Here is an 18979-nt window from a genome sequence, read left to right on the forward strand (position 1 = left end):
GCTTTAACACTTACTGTACAACTTTCCCATCTCACTGTGCCTCCCAAGTGTTCTTCCTGAAGTCAGTCCCACCTCCTCCAGGACCTCCCAGATGATGTGTATAAGATCCAATTACATATTATTCTGTTTATAACCCTGGATGCCTTCCCACTGCCTATGAAATCAACATTAATCTTAGTACACAAGGCTCATTATAACTAAACCCAAAGCTGTTCTTGGCTTGTCTCTGACGCTGTACCCACTGTGGACTCCAAGGCTTCATTTCTGTGCATCCACTTTGTCTCTCCCAGGTGGACTCCCCCATCCTTACAGAGCTGGCTTGAATGGAGAAGGAGGTCAGCGAAGGAGGAGTCACTGTGTCCATGGTTGTATAGTTTCCCCACTACTGCTTTGCGTGCCGAGCTGTGGTTCTTCCGTCCTTCTCTTACAGACTGTGTGATCCTCAGGAACAGGAAGCCAGGCTGACTTCACCTTATGCTTGAAGTGGATGGGTCATCATGGACCAGTAAATGCTATGAAATGTGTGACAAGGACCCAGTTCCACATCACACATCCTACTGTGCCATGTCATTCGTCTGAGATGCTGAGAGGTTGCTGCCAAGATTGGCCACACCTTGCTCCTCAGTGTGTGCTGTGCCCTCCCCTTCAGTGGCCACGGTCAGGGCACCATGTGATTGCTATTGCACTGAGCTAGTGGTGCTGAAAAAGTTGAGGGCAGGGATCCCGTCTGTGTTGAAGTAGATATAACCAAACCCTTGCTTGGGATTAGGCAGGTATTTGTGTCAAGATAATATGTCTGCCTTGTTTTTCCTCTTCTATTCTATATTTAAATTTGTTATGCTTGTAAAGTGATAGAATTGTGATAGACTACAATTGTGTGTGTGTGTGTGTGTGTGTGTGTGTGTGTGTGTGTGTGTGTGTATTTCAGGCAAACCAGGCATAAGCAGTTATACAGGAAAATAATCCTGGGTTGCCCACAGAGAGTGCATGCTGGTACGGGCATTGCACAGGAGACCTTGGCTTCACTGCTTCCTCGTGGAGGAACCTGCCTTCACTGTCCATCTGAACTGGTTCACTCTGGGTGCTTGCTGTTTTTCCACTTAAGTGGAAGAAAGCATAAAGGACAAAATTAAGTTCCTGATATGAGAACAAAGACCACTTGGGTTAGTGGGTGCTCACTCAGTAAATGGACAAAGCAAGGAAGTGCTCTGCCACTTAGAAGGCAGAAAATGCTTCTCTCTCTCTCTCTCTCTCTCTGAGGCCAGATGATGTTTCAATCTCTTCACCTTAGTTTTGGAGACAGGAACTCTCCCGAACCTGAAGCTGAAACTTATTAATTATTGGCCAGCAGTCCCAGGGAGTCTCCTGTCCGTGCCTCCACCCCCACCCCAGTGTGTACTGGGGATTTAAACTCAGGTCCTTGTGCTTGCATGACAAACACTGCAGCAACTGGGAAATCTTATCACTGAGGAAACTCCATTTTAAAAGCAATTTCGTGCAAGTGGAAGAGAAGCTAGGTTTCCTTTAAATAGCAATGCAGGGCTTGGCATCCCAAAACAAGATCCTGACACAGAGATGAATAGGGCAAGAGTGACATAGCACACCGGAGGGCCCCTGAGGTTCCGCACAACACTGGCTTGCACCTGTCCATGCTGAGGAATGCCTGGAAGTCAAGACGAGGATCCCACCATGTAGCTTAGTGCGTCATTCTATAGTGCACAAGTCTATTGACTTAGACACACCGGGTAGGAGGAAACAAAGCCAAAGATAAAAGTAGCAAAAACGGAGGTTTTAGTCCTAGTTTCACAAAGGCAAACAATAACTAAAGGCGCGAGACGTGGAGGGATAAAGAAAAGGCCAAGGAAGTGGTTACCAGTCTACTCATTTAAAAAAAAAAATCCATGGAGCTTCGGCGGCGTGGTGCCGCATGCCTTTAATCCCAGCACTCAGGCGGTGAGGCAGGTGGATCTTTGTGAGTTCGAGGCCAGCGTGGTCTACAGAGTTCAGGACAGCCAAGGCTAATACCGAGAAACCCTGTCTCGAAAAACCAAAAATAATTCCATGGAGTAAACTTGGTTTTCTAGGCACCCAGAGCGGAGTACAGACTCAGGTTAGGTGTCCTGCGGTCCCCCAGCCCTCTTCTCCTGGCAGGTCTAAGCCCAGCGCCCCCTACCCCACAGCACCCCCCCCCCCCTAGACGCGAGCGGGGCAGGGCGGGGGTGGGCGGGGCGTTGCTCGGACGCTAGCCTCGGGTCCCTGGCAGCCGGCTGCCACGTCAAGGTTTGTTTAATAATCGCCGGGGTATTTATGGCCTGGCTGGCTGGCAGCTGCGGGGGAGCTAGAACAGAGCACTGGGCAGTGGATGAGGCGCGGCACCTGTGGCTCAGGGCGCCTCCCCCCTCGGATTCCCGAACCCTGCCTGGTCCGACCCGAGGGGGAGGATGGACACTCCAGCCGCGTTCTGAGCCTGCGCAGAAGTTAGCACACCTGTGGCTACAACACCTCAAGGTCCACCCCAGGCCACCCCTTCGTCCCTTATACTACTCGATCTCCCGGAGTCGGGGGGCGTGAAAAAGCGCGCGATGGCGGACAACTTGAAGAAGCTGGCCAAAAGCGAATCTTTTCGAGAGCTGCAGGACAAAATTGCCTACTGGGTGAAGGACTACCACGTGAGTCAGGATGGGAGACCCCAGGGCTCCTCTTGCCTAGTTTCTCTGCACAGCCTTGACCCAGCTTGGCGTCTGGGATAGTGCTCCTCAAAGCCACCGCTCTTGAGACCCTAAACGGGAATCTCAGACTCCTACCCAGATCAAAGAAGGAAATCCCACGTCTATCTATCGGAACCCTTCACCCGGGGTGGGGTGACTCCACCTGTAGTGCGCTAACCAGTGTTCTGTAACCATGGACGCAGGCGGTCCTAGCAACAGGAGGGCGGAGTCTGGCTGCCAGTCACTCCCATTCTCCCTGCTCGCTTTGGAATTATTTTCCACTGCACTATTCCCATCTTTGCCCTTTCTCACGTTCTGGGGGTACATCCAGCAGTTATTAATATAGTAAAAAGGACACTTAGGAAGGTTACACCTTTTTGTTTGCGTGCCGGTATGCATGGCAATTAGAAAGGAACCACGGCAGCTTCCAGGAGGTGTTGCCAAGGCGTTCTGTCACTCTCAGAAGCACACTCCAAATTTCATGAACACCATCTCACCCTTGGCTCCAACAGCTCTATGTCGAACTTGCCTCACATTGGATTCAAATGCCTTGAATAGAAGGTACTGCGGTCAGCAGAGAGGCGTGGCCTGGGAATTCAGACTTTGGCCTGGGTTCTCGGTCTGTATGTGGCTAAAACTAGCCACCTAGCGTTTCCTAGGCACTCTGCCACTCTCGCTCTCAGCACGTTATCTGTTCCATGGTGGAACTGGATTAAATAATACAGAAAGTTACTTTCTAGATCTCGATTAAAAAGAAAATCCAGATGGGCTTGTTTCTGAATTTACATCTGAAAGTATCCCATGTCTTCTTGTTGTTTATAGTTTGGCTTTGGGTCAGTTGCTAAGCACCGTCTTGTAATCCCCAAAGTGGTTTCATTAGTATCAGGGAAATTTGTAGCAAACTCTAGTTGTGAAACTGCTAGTTGTAGGAAACTACACTCATAAATCGGGCGTGGTGGCACACGCCTTTAATCCCAGCACTTGGGAGGCAGAGGCAGGCGGATCTCTGAGTTTGAGGTTAGTTTGGTCTACAAAGTGAGTTCAGGACAGCCAAGGCTACACAGAGTAGCCCAGTCTTGAATAACAAAAACAAAGTTGTAAACTGTTTGCTTTGAGAGGTTGACTTTGCAGAGTGTACTTGTACTGGCTTAGTTAGAATTAACTTAAAAAAAAAACAATCCATGTTTAACCCCTTAGAATCAACACAATTAAAGCCACCCCCCCTTGAGGGGGGAGGGAGTTATTTTAGAAGAAAACTAACAAATGACTCAGATTAATCCTAAACACAGTGCACAGTTTGTTTTCTCTCAACTAGTGACTATTCTGGCTGACACCCGGCTTAGCTTTCCTTTCCTTTCCCTCTTGTGGCTTCTTCCTCTGTCGTCTTCATCTCCACCCTGATTTCGGGGCCCTGTACTTGCACCCACAACCTGGTAGTTTCACTTTAAGACTGGCCTCATTGTATACTGTGCCTTAATTTCCCTTTATCCATGGTTTCCTCTTCCTCAATGCCCGGTGCCGACAGTCACTACGGTATGAAAATATCAACCTTTCAAACAAAACCCATTGCTATGTTTGAGGTTGTGTGAGGATTAGAGTGAAGAAATCTAACCTAGTGGGTGATTGGTTTCTTGCCTAAGGTTGTCCAGAGTACACGGGAGCTATATATCATGCACAGAGAGTTGCTGCCTCAGTTTCCAAATGGACAGCTGATGTTCTTTAAAAATATCAATCTATGCCCTAAAGCCTTAACAATGCTGGTTTATTTTTAATCTCAAAGCATCTGGAAGTCTTCTGGAACATGCAAGAAACTACTCTTTATTGATTTAAACAAAATACTTCAGGGCCAATGAGATGGCCCATTAGGTAATGTCAGCTGCTGCTCAGCCTTGACTGGAGTTCCATCTCCAGAGCGCACGTGATGGAAGGAGACGGACCCCCACACGCTGTCTTCTGACCTCCACAGGTGCTCATTTGCACCTCCTCTCCACACATAAATGCCAGAAAGTGTTATAGAAAATTCCAGGGAAAGAGTGTTTACAGCCATCTCCCAAAGGGGGTGTGGGTGGGGGTGGGGCTAAAACCAACAGCAACAGTCCTGTCTTTCTTTGCCATTTTGGTGATACTGACCTTAGTGTAAGCCTTGTCTGAAGTGCCTTTAAAGACTGGCTTCTTTCTTAAGTTCAAGGGCAGCTCGGTTGAGCACATGACTTTCAGAAGCTGCTTAGCTTTATTGTTCAAAGGTTAATAACTCACCGAACGAAAGTTATTGACCAACCAGCCGGTGGGTTTGACACTAACTGTTGCAAGCCATCTTTACTTATCTAGTCAACATTTTTTTTCCCAAGAGCATATGGTGTACCTGTCTGTGCTAGGTGCTAGGATTAGCAGTGAGGGGCTGTATATTTTTAATTACAAATTTATCTTTATGTGTTTTGCCTGTACATCACTTGTGCAGTGCTTGCAGAGACCGGAAGAGGGCACCAGGTCCCCTGAAGCCAGAGTTACAGAGGGTTGTGCATGTGGGTGCCAAGACTGCTGAGCCATCTCTCCATCCTTAATTTAGCCACATCTTAATGGTGGTCCTCAATCTGCAGAAGAGAAAGAAAGATAGAGGAAACTCCATGTGTAAGAAGTAGGGAAGCCTGATGGAACTGGTAAGGGGTTGGGGCTAGCTCAAAGTGGGGGATGTCAGAGAGCCTAGAGGGGGTGTGTTTGGGAATTTAGCCTCTGCTTGAAGGCCAGAGGGAGCCTCTGGAAGCATAACACAGGAAGAGGACCACTTGGGTTAGGTTTTATACAGGTTGCCCTGGTCTCCTTGTGATGGGAAATGGAAATCTCTAGAAAGAGGGTTTGGGGCTAGGTGATACGTGAGGCAAGAAAATGGGTGAGTGAATCATCCCAACACACTTAGAGGCAAGATTAAAGACACCAGGAATGTCCCTGAAGGTTCATGTGAGAGCATACAGTTTAAACACCGGAAATTTATGATGCCACATCTGTACACTTCATTGGCCGCTTCTGAAAAAGGCACGGATCATCTTATAAATAGAGCTGGATTAGGACGACAGTTACTCCCTGAAGATGCCATCTAAAGACAAGACATGCATATTATGTCAGAGTTCCTTCAGTTGGTCAGCCCTGGACAGAATCCTTCCTCTCTCTGAGACACTTATATTTTCCCTCAAAGTCCTTCGGACTCGGGAGTTACCTTGAGTTAGATGGGCTGAGACTTGATTGTAAAGATGTGTGTTCTATAATCATAGTAGCAAATGGTAAATATGCTACCCTTTACGGTCTGTCCTAAGATAAGATAGATGACATTTTTTGAGATGGGGTCTTGTTTTAATCTAGGTTAGCCTCTAATATGAAAACCCTCTGCCTTAGCCTCTTGAGTGCTGAGATTATGGCCATGCACCATCATATCTGGCTATAAATGATATTTCAAAAGCAAAATAATAGATACAAGGGCACTACACTTCAGAAGCTGTTTGGTTTCTGTTCTTTTCAACCAAATGTGTCTCTTATAGCCCAGGCTGGACTCAAACTTAATTATGTAGCTACAGATGGACTTGAATTCCTAATCTTCCTGCCTCCTCTTCCCATGTCCTGGGATTGCATGTGTGAGCCATCATGCCCGGTTTACGTGCTGCTAGGGTTAGAGCCTTGTGCACGCTGGGCAAGGATTCTGTCAGTGGGGCCTCAGCCCTGAGAAAGACTGAGATATTTAACATATGAGTGGGACTGATGGGAGGATCTGGTAATATAAGAGTTCTCTCTATGTCACTCTTCTCTTACATTAAAGATAATGGGTAGAAACCCGGTATTAAATATCAACACGCAAGAAGAGCTTACTGAGGTGTACCTTCTGCTCGGTTTACAGTAGTATTTGTGGTTGAAATAGAGGTTGCTATGGTGTATTCAGACTCCCTTGTCCATTGTAACCACTCCCGAATCAACAGACTAACATTGTTCTTCAGGATGCAATCCAAGCAGTAAATGCATAGAGAACATTATCTTTCTCTTTATCTCTTTACTGCCAGATCAAGCTACAGGAATGAGCAAACCTTCCAATGTCAAGGTCCTAATGGGAAGGAGACTTTTCTCTTGAAAAGCCAGAGGGGCAACCCTTCACCTCTGGTTCAGATCCCCTGGGAGAGCATAGCTGGGTATCCTACCATGCCACCTGGAAGAGCTGCAGGGGAAAGGAGCAAACTTGTACTGCGATCACATGACACATCATTCTTGTCCATCACCCTTTTACCAGAAGTATGGTTGTGCATCACTTAATGATGGGTGTACCTTTTTTTTTTAAGATTTAATTTTTAAAAAAATTTTTTACATACACATATATATTATTACATGTATATACAATAAACTAACTATAACAAGACGAACCATGACACAATCAGGAATTATATAAATGTTACAGTCTTAGTGTTTTGGCTATTTGGATTTGACAATATAATACTTATACAAACTGAATGTTGCTATGGTATCAGTGACATCCATATGGTTGCTAGTAACGGAAATGTTGTGTGGCCATGGTTCCATTCCATTCTGGTGGAAAACACATCTGCAGCTGCTTTTGGTAGAGTGGTGCTGTGAAGCGTGCCTCACATTGCCGAGGTGGTGGGAAGCAGGGCAGAGCCCGGCTCAACCATCCCTCTCTTCGAGTGACCTGACTTTCCTGTGTTGGTGAGTCTCCTGTGGTGACAGTAGCCAGGCAGGGTTATTTTGAGGATCATCCTGCAAGGTAGTGTGTGTGCTGAGAGAGAGCAGACGCTCAGCCAGAGCCTCCCACAAGACATTTCTATTTCCATCTGAGGCTTCTGCAGCCATCCTGAGCTGCCCAAGCCAAAACTCACTACCCTTAGGTAATACTGGTGTCAATGGGATCTTGACTGATGGGATTGACGTGTGATTAACGATGGGGACTGCCTGACCTTCCTTTCAGACTTACTCTCCTACCACACCCACACCCCCAGTCACTGTCCTATACCCTCTCCTTCTCCTCCAGAGCCACTCTCTGATGTGAGCTCTATGAGATCTGTACCTGCAGAGAGTTTTGTAAAGTGAGGAGCAACTGCGACCTTGTCAGCTGGTAGCCTACCCTGGCTGGCCTTGTTGTGTTTATGTAAGCTGTTCAAGCCCAGAACCCTTCCTGTGGCAGGTTGAGCTTTCTGTTGGGTCTTTAGGCAAAGGAGGCGCACTCTCTGGATGTTCCCTCCGGCTGCTTGCTACTCCTTCTCTTGAAATGCCCTCCCCTGTCTCTCCTCTTCTCCCCTCCCCATACCCAGAGCCTGTTATGCTCAGCCTCTGGTTTACTGCTCACACAGAACATTTGATGTAGTCTGCGATGTTCATTTATAGCTCATTCGTTTCTCATTCTCCATCTACTTCCTCAGCTACTGAGCTCATCCATAGCAGACGTGGCTCAGTGGTTAGGAGCACTGGCTGCTCTTCTAGAGGACCTGGGTTCTATTCCCAGCACCCACATGGGAGCTCACAACTGTCTATAACTTCTGTTCCAGGGGATCCGACTTCTTCATACATGCAGGCAAAACACCAACGTACATAAAATAAAAATAAGTAAAATTTAAATATCTTAAAAAAAAAAAAGTACCTTTGTCACAGGGACAGCCAGTCCATGGCTTTAGAGACAGTGGGAATTCTGGGACTTATGAATGAGTCCGGAGATTCTGCTCTGTCCAGAATGCATTTAAGTCCTTTCTTTTCTCAGTTTGTCAGATGATGGGGTTACTATGACAGTGTGATCCTATGATAACTAAAGCATCTCGTGCAGTGTTTTGTGTGGCGAACTGGGCATGTTGTAACACGTCTTGGGATATCCTGTTTGAATGCTTATGGTGCGTACACAAATGCTTCTGTAAGGCACCAGGCAGGTGCTGGGATACCACAGACACACTTCTAATTTAAGATCTATGCTTGAGTTAGCCAAGAAGTCAATTACTTTCTAAATTTGAGGACACAGAGCATCCATCATCTCGTTAGTGGAGAATGGGCTTTGAGCCTTGGTTTTTAAGCCCTGACTCCTTTTCATGCAATGCACACCTTCACAGACACCCTCTGTTTCCTGAAGGGCTGGGCGAGGCTTGTTTAGATTTCTTCTCACATGCTGCAAGGTGTCACCACCGCCACTGGACAGGGGTGAAGCATATGTTTGATGTATGTTTCTGAGCAACGGGAAATAGGCTCATTCAGCAAGGTTGGCTAACTGTGCCTGGACGCATCATACATCTATGTATTTTTATACACATGGGGTCTATTGCTTCCTCATAGTTCTGTCCCTTCTTTCAGTGTTGGAGTCTGTTTGAGGGCTAGCTATGAATGTTAACTAATGATCACAGCAGAATACAAACTAAGAGGCCCACAAGACCTTCTAGCGTTCCATTCTGATCACTGAAGGGATCCCATACCCAGTACGGCCACCTGTTTCCCCCCAAACCATCTACTTGACGTAATTTGTCCTCAGACTTTCAGAACCTTCCCCAGCATTCCAAGATGGCAGTTCTTCAGTGGACTTGATGCCTTTACACTCCTCGCTGTAGTCTCTCTGCTAATGGACATGGGCCTCCTCTTGTCTTGCCTGCCTTTGTATCCGCAGTACCCAGGACAGCATCTTCTTGTTGTTAAAGGAGGAGTTAACTGTAAACACTGCACATACAATGTTTAAAAACTAAGTTTTATGTACAAGGTGAATGATAAATCAGGCAAATGAGGCAGCAATGTGTCCTGCGGTATAAACAGTCTCTTCAGTTCTTAAGGGAGCTTTCTTTCTTTTCTTCCTTTCTTCCTTTCTTCCTTCCTTCCTTCCTTCCTTCCTTCCTTTCTTTCTTTTCTTTCTACTGAGTATGATCATTGCTTTGGAAACAAGTCCCCAAACCTCAGTGGCTTAAACACCCACAAAGCAGCGTTCTCAGTCATTTATCAGTTTCAGTGCCAGTATTTCTCAGGTCGGCAGGTTTGGGGGGCCTATGATTCCCCACTTCCCTTCCCCCTTAGAGATTCCCAATGCTTCCTCCGTGTTTGGCTGGCAGATCTGGAAATCCAGAGACAGGCTTGCTCAGCAGATCTTCCCTGCCAGGGCTGCTCATGCGCATACCACTCCCCAGACCGTGACTCGAACAGAGTCACATGGGCCACACAGCTCAACCTCTGCCATGTGTCCAGGGATTTTGGTGGTGCCCAACAGTCCCTGTCAGAGCCTTTTAGAACCTTGTAGCTTCTGGTTCACATGGGCGCTTGTCTATGTGCAGTAGATCCCAGGATCTAGGAACTGTACTGCAATCTTCAGCTTTTGACATTACAGACAAACTCCTGTGATCAAAACCTAAATTATTGCATCGGACTCATTGAACAAGTGGCCAAAGTGCAGGGACAACTCTTTGGGATCCTCACAGTGACAGCCCAAGAAGGTGAGAGTCTCTTCTGTGGTCCTACCACCCCCCCCACTCCAAGCTCCTCTCCCTTTCTGTTTGCTCTATGGTTTGTTTGTTTGTTTGTTTGTTTGTTGGTATGTCTTTTGACTGAGGTTCTTTCCCAGCCCCTGCTCATCTGCCCTGTTCATTTTCGTAGGACAACATAACGAAGGTGTGGAAACAATCAAGACTCGCCTTTTGCCTATGCTGCACACTTCTTTCAGTAATGTAAACACGGTAAAGCATACGGACAACAGGCTCTTGAATAGCAAGGTAGGGAGCCCGAGGAGGGTGCGGCACAATGAGCCGGGAGCTTCCGAGATAGAAAACTAAGCAATGTGCCCTTCCTTAGGCCCTGGTACTGGGAACTTTCCTAGGTCAGTGTCAGTCTTTAGACAGTTGGAACCCAGCCTGGCAAGAAAATATATACCATAATTAAGGCACCTGTCTCGACATGCTTCCGCATTGCCATAACAAGCTCTCCCAGGCTGGACGATGTGCACATAAGTGTATTTACGTAACACTTTTGGATTCCGAAAGACCAAACAGCATGGCGCAGCCTTCAGAGGAGATCCTACAGGAGACAGCATTGCATTGGTGGGGGGCAGGATAGGAAGCCAACACAGTGGAGCTGGGTAGTAGTTTTGCTTCCCAATGTTTAAATGAGTTTGCACAGGTTCCCTATAGACACGGAAGTAGTTAAAGTGGGCTTCCCCGAGCAAGAAACAGGAGCGGGAGGATTTCTGCTTCGGTGAGACCCAAACTGGACGGAAACCCATAGTCTCTGCAGATCCTGGGAAGGTTGTAAACAGTTATATTTATTGGCCAAATGGAGACAATACTTTTGCCAATTTAATGGTAGGATCCTCATTTTAAAATGTGGTAGGTATACAAAATCCAAACAATGCTCTCTCTTTGCAAAGCCCCTGGCACCTGATAAGATCTCCTTCTCCCTAGAGACACTAGTTGTCAGTCAGATGTTTTGAGGGCATACACTGGTCAGAGTTTTACTCCCTGAGGGTGTTAATTCTGGGCGCAGATGTTAGGATTGCGCTTAAACTCTCTCTGTTCTGGGTGTAGACATGATACAGGTTGATGTTTTAAAGTCTTCTTTAAAATCAAGTTATAGTTTATATGCAGTAAAGCCCACAGCTCATGAGTTTTGATCAAGAAACAAGGTACGCACAAACAAAACTCATTTCTGTACAGACACATAAACTGTGTCCTGTGTGTGTCCCACCACCTGTCCCCAGCCTGCCTCGTGTTACCTGTCCCTAGCCTGCCTTGTGTCACCTTCAGAGCAGTTACTGTTCTATTTTCTGTCATTCTGAGTTAAGGATTCCTACTGTGGAAGTTCACAGAAATGGAGTCATGGTCTTTTGTGTACGGCTTCTTTTGCTTAGCGCGGCTTCTTCTGTTTGTGTCATGTTCCTTGTCGTTGTTGTTGTTGTTGTTGTTATTGTTATTATTATTTATTTATTTATTTATTTATTTATTTATTTATTTCCAGGACATGTATTTCAGAGATAGAGCCAGGATCAGTATTCCTGAGGATCAGGACGATGAGCAAATAGTCTATGACTCAAACACGGACAGTCAGCAAGACCAGGTTCAAGACGAGTAAGAGGAATGCAAGTTATCTTTTTCTCAAACAGAATTGTTCTAAAATTATTATTTTTTTTTAATGTGGAAAGAGAATAATGGGTCATGTAAAATGTGGGCATTTGCAAGTAATAAGTACGTGTGTGTGTGTGTGTGTGTGTGTGTGTGTGTGTGTGTGCGCGTGTGTGCGCGTGTGTAAGGCAGTGGAGCTAAGGGAGGAGGAGGCAGAGGGAGAAGGAGATGTGGGGGAAACTTAGCGATTGAGTTGGGGCCTGGATATCTACGGTCTGCAATCCTTGATTTCTCACTTTGTCTATGTTGCTCCCTCAATAGACCACATTTTAAATAAAGATCATTAGGTGACAATGTGCTAGTGCTCAGAATACGCAGAAGGAGAAGGATTGTGGTGGTTGGGGGGTCGGGGGGTCGGGGGTCGGGGTCAAATATGAGGCAAACCAGAGCATGGAGAAACACAAGCAAGGCAGGGACCCTGCGCCAGGCACATTTCTCAGTGCCGTGACAGAACCGCTCACAAGAAACAGCCGAAGCAGTTTAAGGGAGAAAGGGTTTATTTTGACCCAGTTTAAGGAAACATAGTCCATGCTGGTAGAGAAGCCTCTGTGGTGCCTCAGGGAGCAGCTGGTCATATTGCCTCCACAGCGGCAGTGATGGCCACTGGGCTCAGCTCTCTTCCCCTCTCTGTGCACTGTGGGCAGTTACGAAGCTCTGTCCTACTTAAGTTTACCCTAATGCAGATAATTCCCCATAGGCATGCCCAGAGGCTTAAATGCTAGGGTATTTTTTTTTTTTTTGCTTATTTGTTTGTTTCCTTCAGACAAGATATAGACTTGCCTCAAACTCAAAGCTCCACCTACCTCTGAGAGGTAGTATTAGACATACAGGTTTACGCCATTATGCAAATGCCTTGTCTTCTAGGTCCTGTCAAGATGATAAACAATGTTGGCCATTACAGTGGATATCCATTGTCCTCTTCTAGGGGAACATTTACATCTTGGAATCAGTAGCTATAATTTTTAAGTTGGGCAACGTCAGGCAACAGGAATAACAGAGTTAGGCTAAGCTTCTGGCGTCACTGCAAAGAAATTTGAGGCTTTGGATCTGAGCTTGAAGAAGGAAGCCAATTTGTACAAGATACCATTCGACAGGCTTACAATCAAAACAGCCACCACAAACTGGGCGCAGTGGCACACGCCTGTAATCCCAGCGCTAAGGAAGGCAGAGGCAGGTGGATCTCTGTGAGTTCAAGGCCAGCCTGGTCTTCAAAGTGAGTCCAGGACAGCCAAGGATACACAGAGAAACTGTTTCTGAAAAAACAAACAAACCAAACCAAACCAAACCAAACAAATAAAAAACCACCACCAAAACAAAACAAAAACAAGCCCACAAAGCAAAACAAAACAAAACAAAACCAACCAAACCCCAAAAACTCAACAACTACCACAAAACTTTAAGAACTCAATTCTCAGTGTCCACTTCATTCTTCCCATGGGCGGGACACTGAGAAAGCTGGAGATGAAATAGCACATGTCTCTCTGTTTTATTCTCTGATGGAATTTCCTTTTTTTTTTTCTTTTTACATGGAAAAAATCTTCCATTTCGCTTGATAATAAAAAAAAATTACAAATTTTCTTCTCAAATGCATAGAAATAGAAACACAAAGGTAGAAGTAGCGTAAGCTCACTCTGTCAACATCTGACATGCTTTACAATATCTGACACACTTGTGTGTGCTTGTACCTCTACACGCACCTACCCAGCAGTCGCTCAGCTGCCTTAGCCAAACGTCCTCACACAAAAGTTGTGTTCCTCTGAAGGACTCTAATGGGTTTCAAGCAACATTAGCTGATTCTTCTGTCTACCACCTTTAGATGGCGCGGGATTATCTTTATCATAGTCCTTTCTGTGTAAAGTGTCTAGTAGACTCCAAGGGCCCTTTCCCTGCTGAGCTGGTTTGCCTCTTGAGGGACTCTTTCCTTGCTCTATTCCTAGGCATCCCCAAGGAGAGTCACTTGGGGTCTTGTGATGCCTGTGGCCCTTGCTTGCCTCGGTCCTCTCCTGCCACTACTGTCTTATGCTGGTGGCTTCTGAGCTGGGGCTTGTCTATTTCAGTTTTCTGGAACATTAGCTGGCAGCTGCTTTAGGCAATGAGGGCGGCTCTCCGGTTTCTCTAGCTGTACAGGAAAGCTTTGAGAATTGTCTGGGTCTTGGTGTCTGCCAGCAAAGATGGGGCTGGGACTTCCTGCTTCCCCTTTGTGAGCGGCAGAAGGAAGAGAAAGACACTAGGACTGGCCTGGGCTTTTGAAACTTCAAAGCTCACCCAAGTGACACACTTCCTCCAACAAGGCCACACCCCTTAATCCTTCCAAATAGTGCCACTCCCTGACAACTAAGCATTCAAATACAAGAGCCTATGGGGACCACTGTTCTTAAAATCACCACATTGGTAAATACATGTTTTTGAAAAAGTTTTTTCTTTGGAAAATGCTTCAAAGATGGAAATTTGTAAGCATACTACCCACAACACCCACATGCCCTTTCATGTCATGTGTCCCGTTTATCACTTCCAAATGACTTGTTTTCCTTCCAGAAGCATTTGTGCTTCCGTGGAGATACTTGATGCCAAGTCCCTGTTTTGCTTAGTTTTGTTTAAATACTTCTTTCATTCTTGTTCTGTTTATGTTTTTTCAATTTAAAAATCTCCCAAATGATGAAGTCCGTGTATCCTTTATCTTAGACATTTTCTCAAAGAATCAAACCAATCCATCACAAATTTTTTAAATAAAATATATTAACCTAATACCTTTTTTCTAGTTCAAGAATGTATCTTTATCTCTTATCTATGCTTTGTGTCATCCAAATGTATGAAATTAGTACACGTGGCTGTGCCTCTGTGTGTAGTTTTGCAGATACACTTGTGCTGTGTAAGGACGGGCATACTTCCTCTTTCCTGTCTGCACTTTTTTTTTCCTGGTCCATTTTCTTGGCTACTGTTCATTATCTTCAGTTCTCTATTGCTTAAAAATAATTTTTCCTTATTTACCTTGAAGATCTGTAACAAAGTAATATCCTTTCAACTTGCAACAATCAAATTAAGTCATTTCTACTCGAGCACTCCTTTAGACTTGAAGCATTTTTTTTTCTCATTCATTTCCTATTTCCTCTTTCACAAAGATTTGTGAGACAGGCACTGCTTTAGGCACTGAGGGTAAAGATGAATAATATAGTTTGTAGCTTATGGTATGGGCATGAGGTGGGCGTGACTGGCACTCAGTGGAGCAGGAGACACTGAGCTTGAGGGTCATGTCCCGTGGCATGGAGGGTGGGCGTGGGCTCACACTTTAGGTAGTGACCTGAGCTAGGTGAGGATGGTAGGAATTCTTCATCCCAGTGTTTCACAGTCTGCTTCATCCTCTAGGTAAAGATCTGTGTCCGTCAGATTTCCACAGCGGTAACAATATGCCAGAGATACACAACCTAAAAGGAGGAACCAGTTATTTTGGTTCATGGTTTCAGAGTTGTCCATGGCCTCTGAGCCCCTTCCCTTTGGGACTTTGATGAGGTAGAACACCGTGACAGGAAATGCACAGCGAAGCCAAATGCTGAACTTCATAAAAGCCGAGCAGGGAAGAAAGAAGGGCAGGGCCTCCATGTCCTCTTAAGGACCTGCTTCAGGTTCTATCTTCCAAGTAGGCCCCAGGGACCAAGCCTATCACACTTGAGCTCTGGGTACACATGTAAGAACTGAACCATAACCGGATCCCAGTGTTTTACCCCCTATTATTCTTTCACTAAAAGACTTGCACTCTCTCTCTCTAGCCTCAGGACTACTGTGCTGAAACATTAGATATTTCAGGAAGGTAAACCAGAGATGTCATTGGCCCTCTGTGAACCCGTGAGTCTCCCTGTACCAGGCCCTCTGTGAACCCGTGAGTCTCCCTGTACCAGGCCCTTTGTGAACCTGTGAGTCTCCCTGTACCAGGCCCTCTGTGAACCTGTGAGTCTCCCTGTACTAGGCCCTCTGTGAACCTGTGAGTCTCCCTGTACCAGGCCCTCTGTGAACCCGTGAGTCTCCCTGTACCAGGCCCTCTGTGAACCTGTGAATCTCCCTGTACCAGGCCCTCTGTGAACCTGTGAGTCTCCCTGTACCAGGCCCTCTGTGAACCTGTGAATCTCCCTGTACCAGGCCCTCTGTGAACCTGTGAGTCTCCCTGTACCAGGCCCTCTGTGAACCCGTGAGTCTCCCTGTACTAGGCCCTCTGTGAACCCGTGAGTCTCCCTGTACCAGGCCCTCTGTGAACCTGTGAATCTCCCTGTACCAGGCCCTCTGTGAACCTGTGAGTCTCCCTGTACCAGGCCCTTTGTGAACCTGTGAGTCTCCCTGTACCAGGGCAGCTCCATTGACAACCACGGTCTTCATCCAGTGTTGTCCACCTCACTTCCACTCACTAACTTTAAATTCTCTAGTCAGAGAAAGATGATGTGGCTTGATCAAAGTTAAGATGGTCCTGGACACTAATTTTGACAAAGCTATTTCGAAAATTGTGCTTAGTACGTGGTAGAAATCAGTGGCACAAAAAACACAAGATATGTAGGTGTATGAACTACTTTGCTCAGTGCTGTGACCCAATATTTAATAAAATGCAATGTAAGAGAGGCAGGGTGGTTCAGGTCATACACTCCACCGTGGCAAGGGACACACGGTAGCAGGACCAGCTCCTGATGGTGGCTTTCCTTCGTTTCCTACTTTCCTTAGGAGTATTGGATGGTGGTGCTTACATTACAGAATGTCTTTGTCTCTTAGTTAATTCTCTCTGGAAGCATCTTCACAGACAAGCTCTTATAGGAGAGATGCCTTGGATGCTTCTTAAGTCTGTCAAGTTCACATTAAAATCAGCTGCCATGAGACTGGAGAGATGGCTCAGTGGTTAAAGAGTGTTTTCCGTCAAGCCTGATGACCTATGTTCCATGCCTGGAATCATCGTAATAGGACAGAAGTGACTCTCAAAAGTTGTCCTTTGACCTCCGCACATGCACGGTGGCCTGTATGAGTACACACACTTACAGAAAGGCAATTTTAAAAAAGCAACCATCACTAATTAAACATTAGTCAGCCTGGTGCCCAAACATACTGCTTTAAACCATAATATTCCATCCTGGCTCCTATAGCCTCATTCTGATCTCAAAGTGCAAAATGTATTCAGTTCTCTTATAGGAGTCCCCAAAATCTTAAGAGTTATAAAATCTTTCAGAAGTCCAAATTCAAAGAGTTCTTTGAGATTCAAGAAACCCCATTAACTTATATAAAACAACAACAACAAAAAAAGCAAGTTCATGTCAACACAGCAACACAGTAAACGTACCCATTCCTTAAGGGTATGGACTGAAACAGAAAAGAAAGATCAGATAAAAGTAAGACAGACCTAGCAATCCAAATCCTGAGGCTTCATGGCTTTGCGCACAGTGCACTCTGGAACTTCACGTGGGCAAACCAGCCTTGACACACATCACCTGCTCTCACTGCTTTCATGCATCCTTGGCCTAAGCCGTCACGCCTCCTTCATTCTTGCCTTTTGCACGCCTGCCATACCAGTAACATATCAAACAGTACCATATGGCTAATGCCAAATTCTTCCACCATCTTGAGATGTAACCTGGTACCCTTGGGCCATAGGGCCTTGTCAGCTGAACTCAGCAGAAAGGGAAGACATTTCTTATATTCTCTCTCTCTCTCTCTCTCTCTCTCTCTCTCTCTCTCTCTCTCTCTCTCTCTCTCACCTTGAAGGACTTATCTTTTCAGGCATTCTCCTTTCAAATGAATTTGCATTAACATATGCAGGATCAAATCTTATTGGTTGGGATCTTGTCCTCCAGGCACCCAAAGTTTCTCTTTAATGATGCTAACGTGTTTGGCCTCTACCTGCTCTGTCTGGAACTTTCTCTGGTTTGGAGCTTCTCTCCTGTTACACTGCACACACCTGTTTGCAGCCTTAACTGGGTTCGTGCCGTGTTCTTCAGCAAGCCATGCGGTTTTTCAGGCTTTATGCCCCATTGTTCACTTTTACTGTAAGTCTAGGCAATGCAGCGAGGAAGGGCCACACCACAATCTGCATATTCTACCGTCCTGAAATTTCCCCTGCCAAATAAATTATCCATTGTTTTAAAATCCAGCCTCGGGGTGTGGACGGACTGCGGCTGGAGTCTTTGCCAGGATGACATGCATGGCTTCTGGTCCAATCCAAATCAAGGCCTGTTAGTCTGAAACCATGTGGGCTGCTACTGTTCATGCCTCTGTAGCCCACGCTGTTCATGTCTCCATCCTGGTTCCTCCTCTGACCTCTTCCCAGAGGCCCATCAAGCTTGGACTCCAGCATTCCAGGGCTTTCTCCAGCCAGCATCTTCAAACTCTTCCCTATTATTTCCAAAAAACCATCCCACGAGCCTTCAGGTCAGGTAGTCACAGCACTGACTCCACTTTTTCGGACCAATTTTTGTTGTTAATTACTTTCCTCAGTGCTGTGATGAAATTCCTGATGTCTTAGGGGTTCTAGTGCTGTGATAAAATGTGGCCAAAATCAACTGGGAAGGGAACGGTTTACTTAACCTTAGAGCTTGTGGTACATCAGCCAGGGAAGCCAAGGCAGGAACAAACGGCAGGTACCTGAAGGCAGGAACTGATGTAGAGGCTCCTTATTGGCTTGCTCCCCGTATCTTGTTCAGCCTGCGTTCTATAGTACCTAGGACTACCTGCCTAAGCGTGGCACTGCCCACAGTGGGCTGGGCCCTCAGAGAGCAACCAACACTGAAAAACGAGTATCAAAGACTTATCAATCGGCCAATCTGGTTGGGAATATTTTCTCAATTGAAGCTCTGTCTTCCCAAATAACTCCAGTTTGTGCCAAGTTGACATAAAACTAACCAGCACACCCGGCAAGATCAAACGTAGGAGAACAAAGTTTTTATAGGCTCATGGTTTAGGGGGATACAACCCATCACAGAGAGGGAGGTGTGGTGGAAGAACCGGCATCGGAGGCATTTGGAAGCTGCTCGCTTGTGTCTTTACAGATCAAGAAGTAGAGACCGGAGAGTGCTGGCCTTCAGTGGCTGTCTCCTTTCCCCTTTAGGCAGCCCATGGGATGCTTCTGACTCCATTAAGGGTCATTTTCCTCCTCTACAGTTAATCCTCTCTGAAACCATCTCCATAGACACA

The 18979-nt window shown here is 46.1% G+C and overlaps 1 protein-coding gene across 6 annotated transcripts in view; it reads left to right on the top strand.

Moving 5' to 3' along the window:
• Positions 1-2309: 2309 nt before the first annotated feature.
• The window catches only part of SPATA18 (spermatogenesis associated 18), a 35193-nt gene continuing 18523 nt past the window's right edge, over positions 2310-18979 (top strand). For 5 of the 6 annotated variants that reach the window (XR_014775088.1, XR_014775089.1, XR_014775090.1 and 2 more), the window contains exons 1-4: positions 2310-2669; positions 10042-10147; positions 10308-10423; positions 11661-11770. Coding sequence is in view for 2 of the 6 variants with exons in the window: in XM_084759857.1 (XP_084615983.1) it covers positions 2583-2669; positions 10042-10147; positions 10308-10423; positions 11661-11770 (419 nt within the window). In the remaining 4 variants the exon portion in view is untranslated. Of the gene's footprint in view, positions 2670-10041; positions 10148-10307; positions 10424-11660; positions 11782-18979 lie in introns of those variants that run through there. The other variant, XM_084759859.1, reaches the window with a different exon arrangement.

This window comes from Acomys minous (genome assembly GCF_964271855.1).
Source record: "Acomys minous genome assembly, chromosome: 15".
In the NCBI taxonomy this organism is placed as follows: domain Eukaryota; kingdom Metazoa; phylum Chordata; class Mammalia; order Rodentia; family Muridae; genus Acomys; species Acomys minous.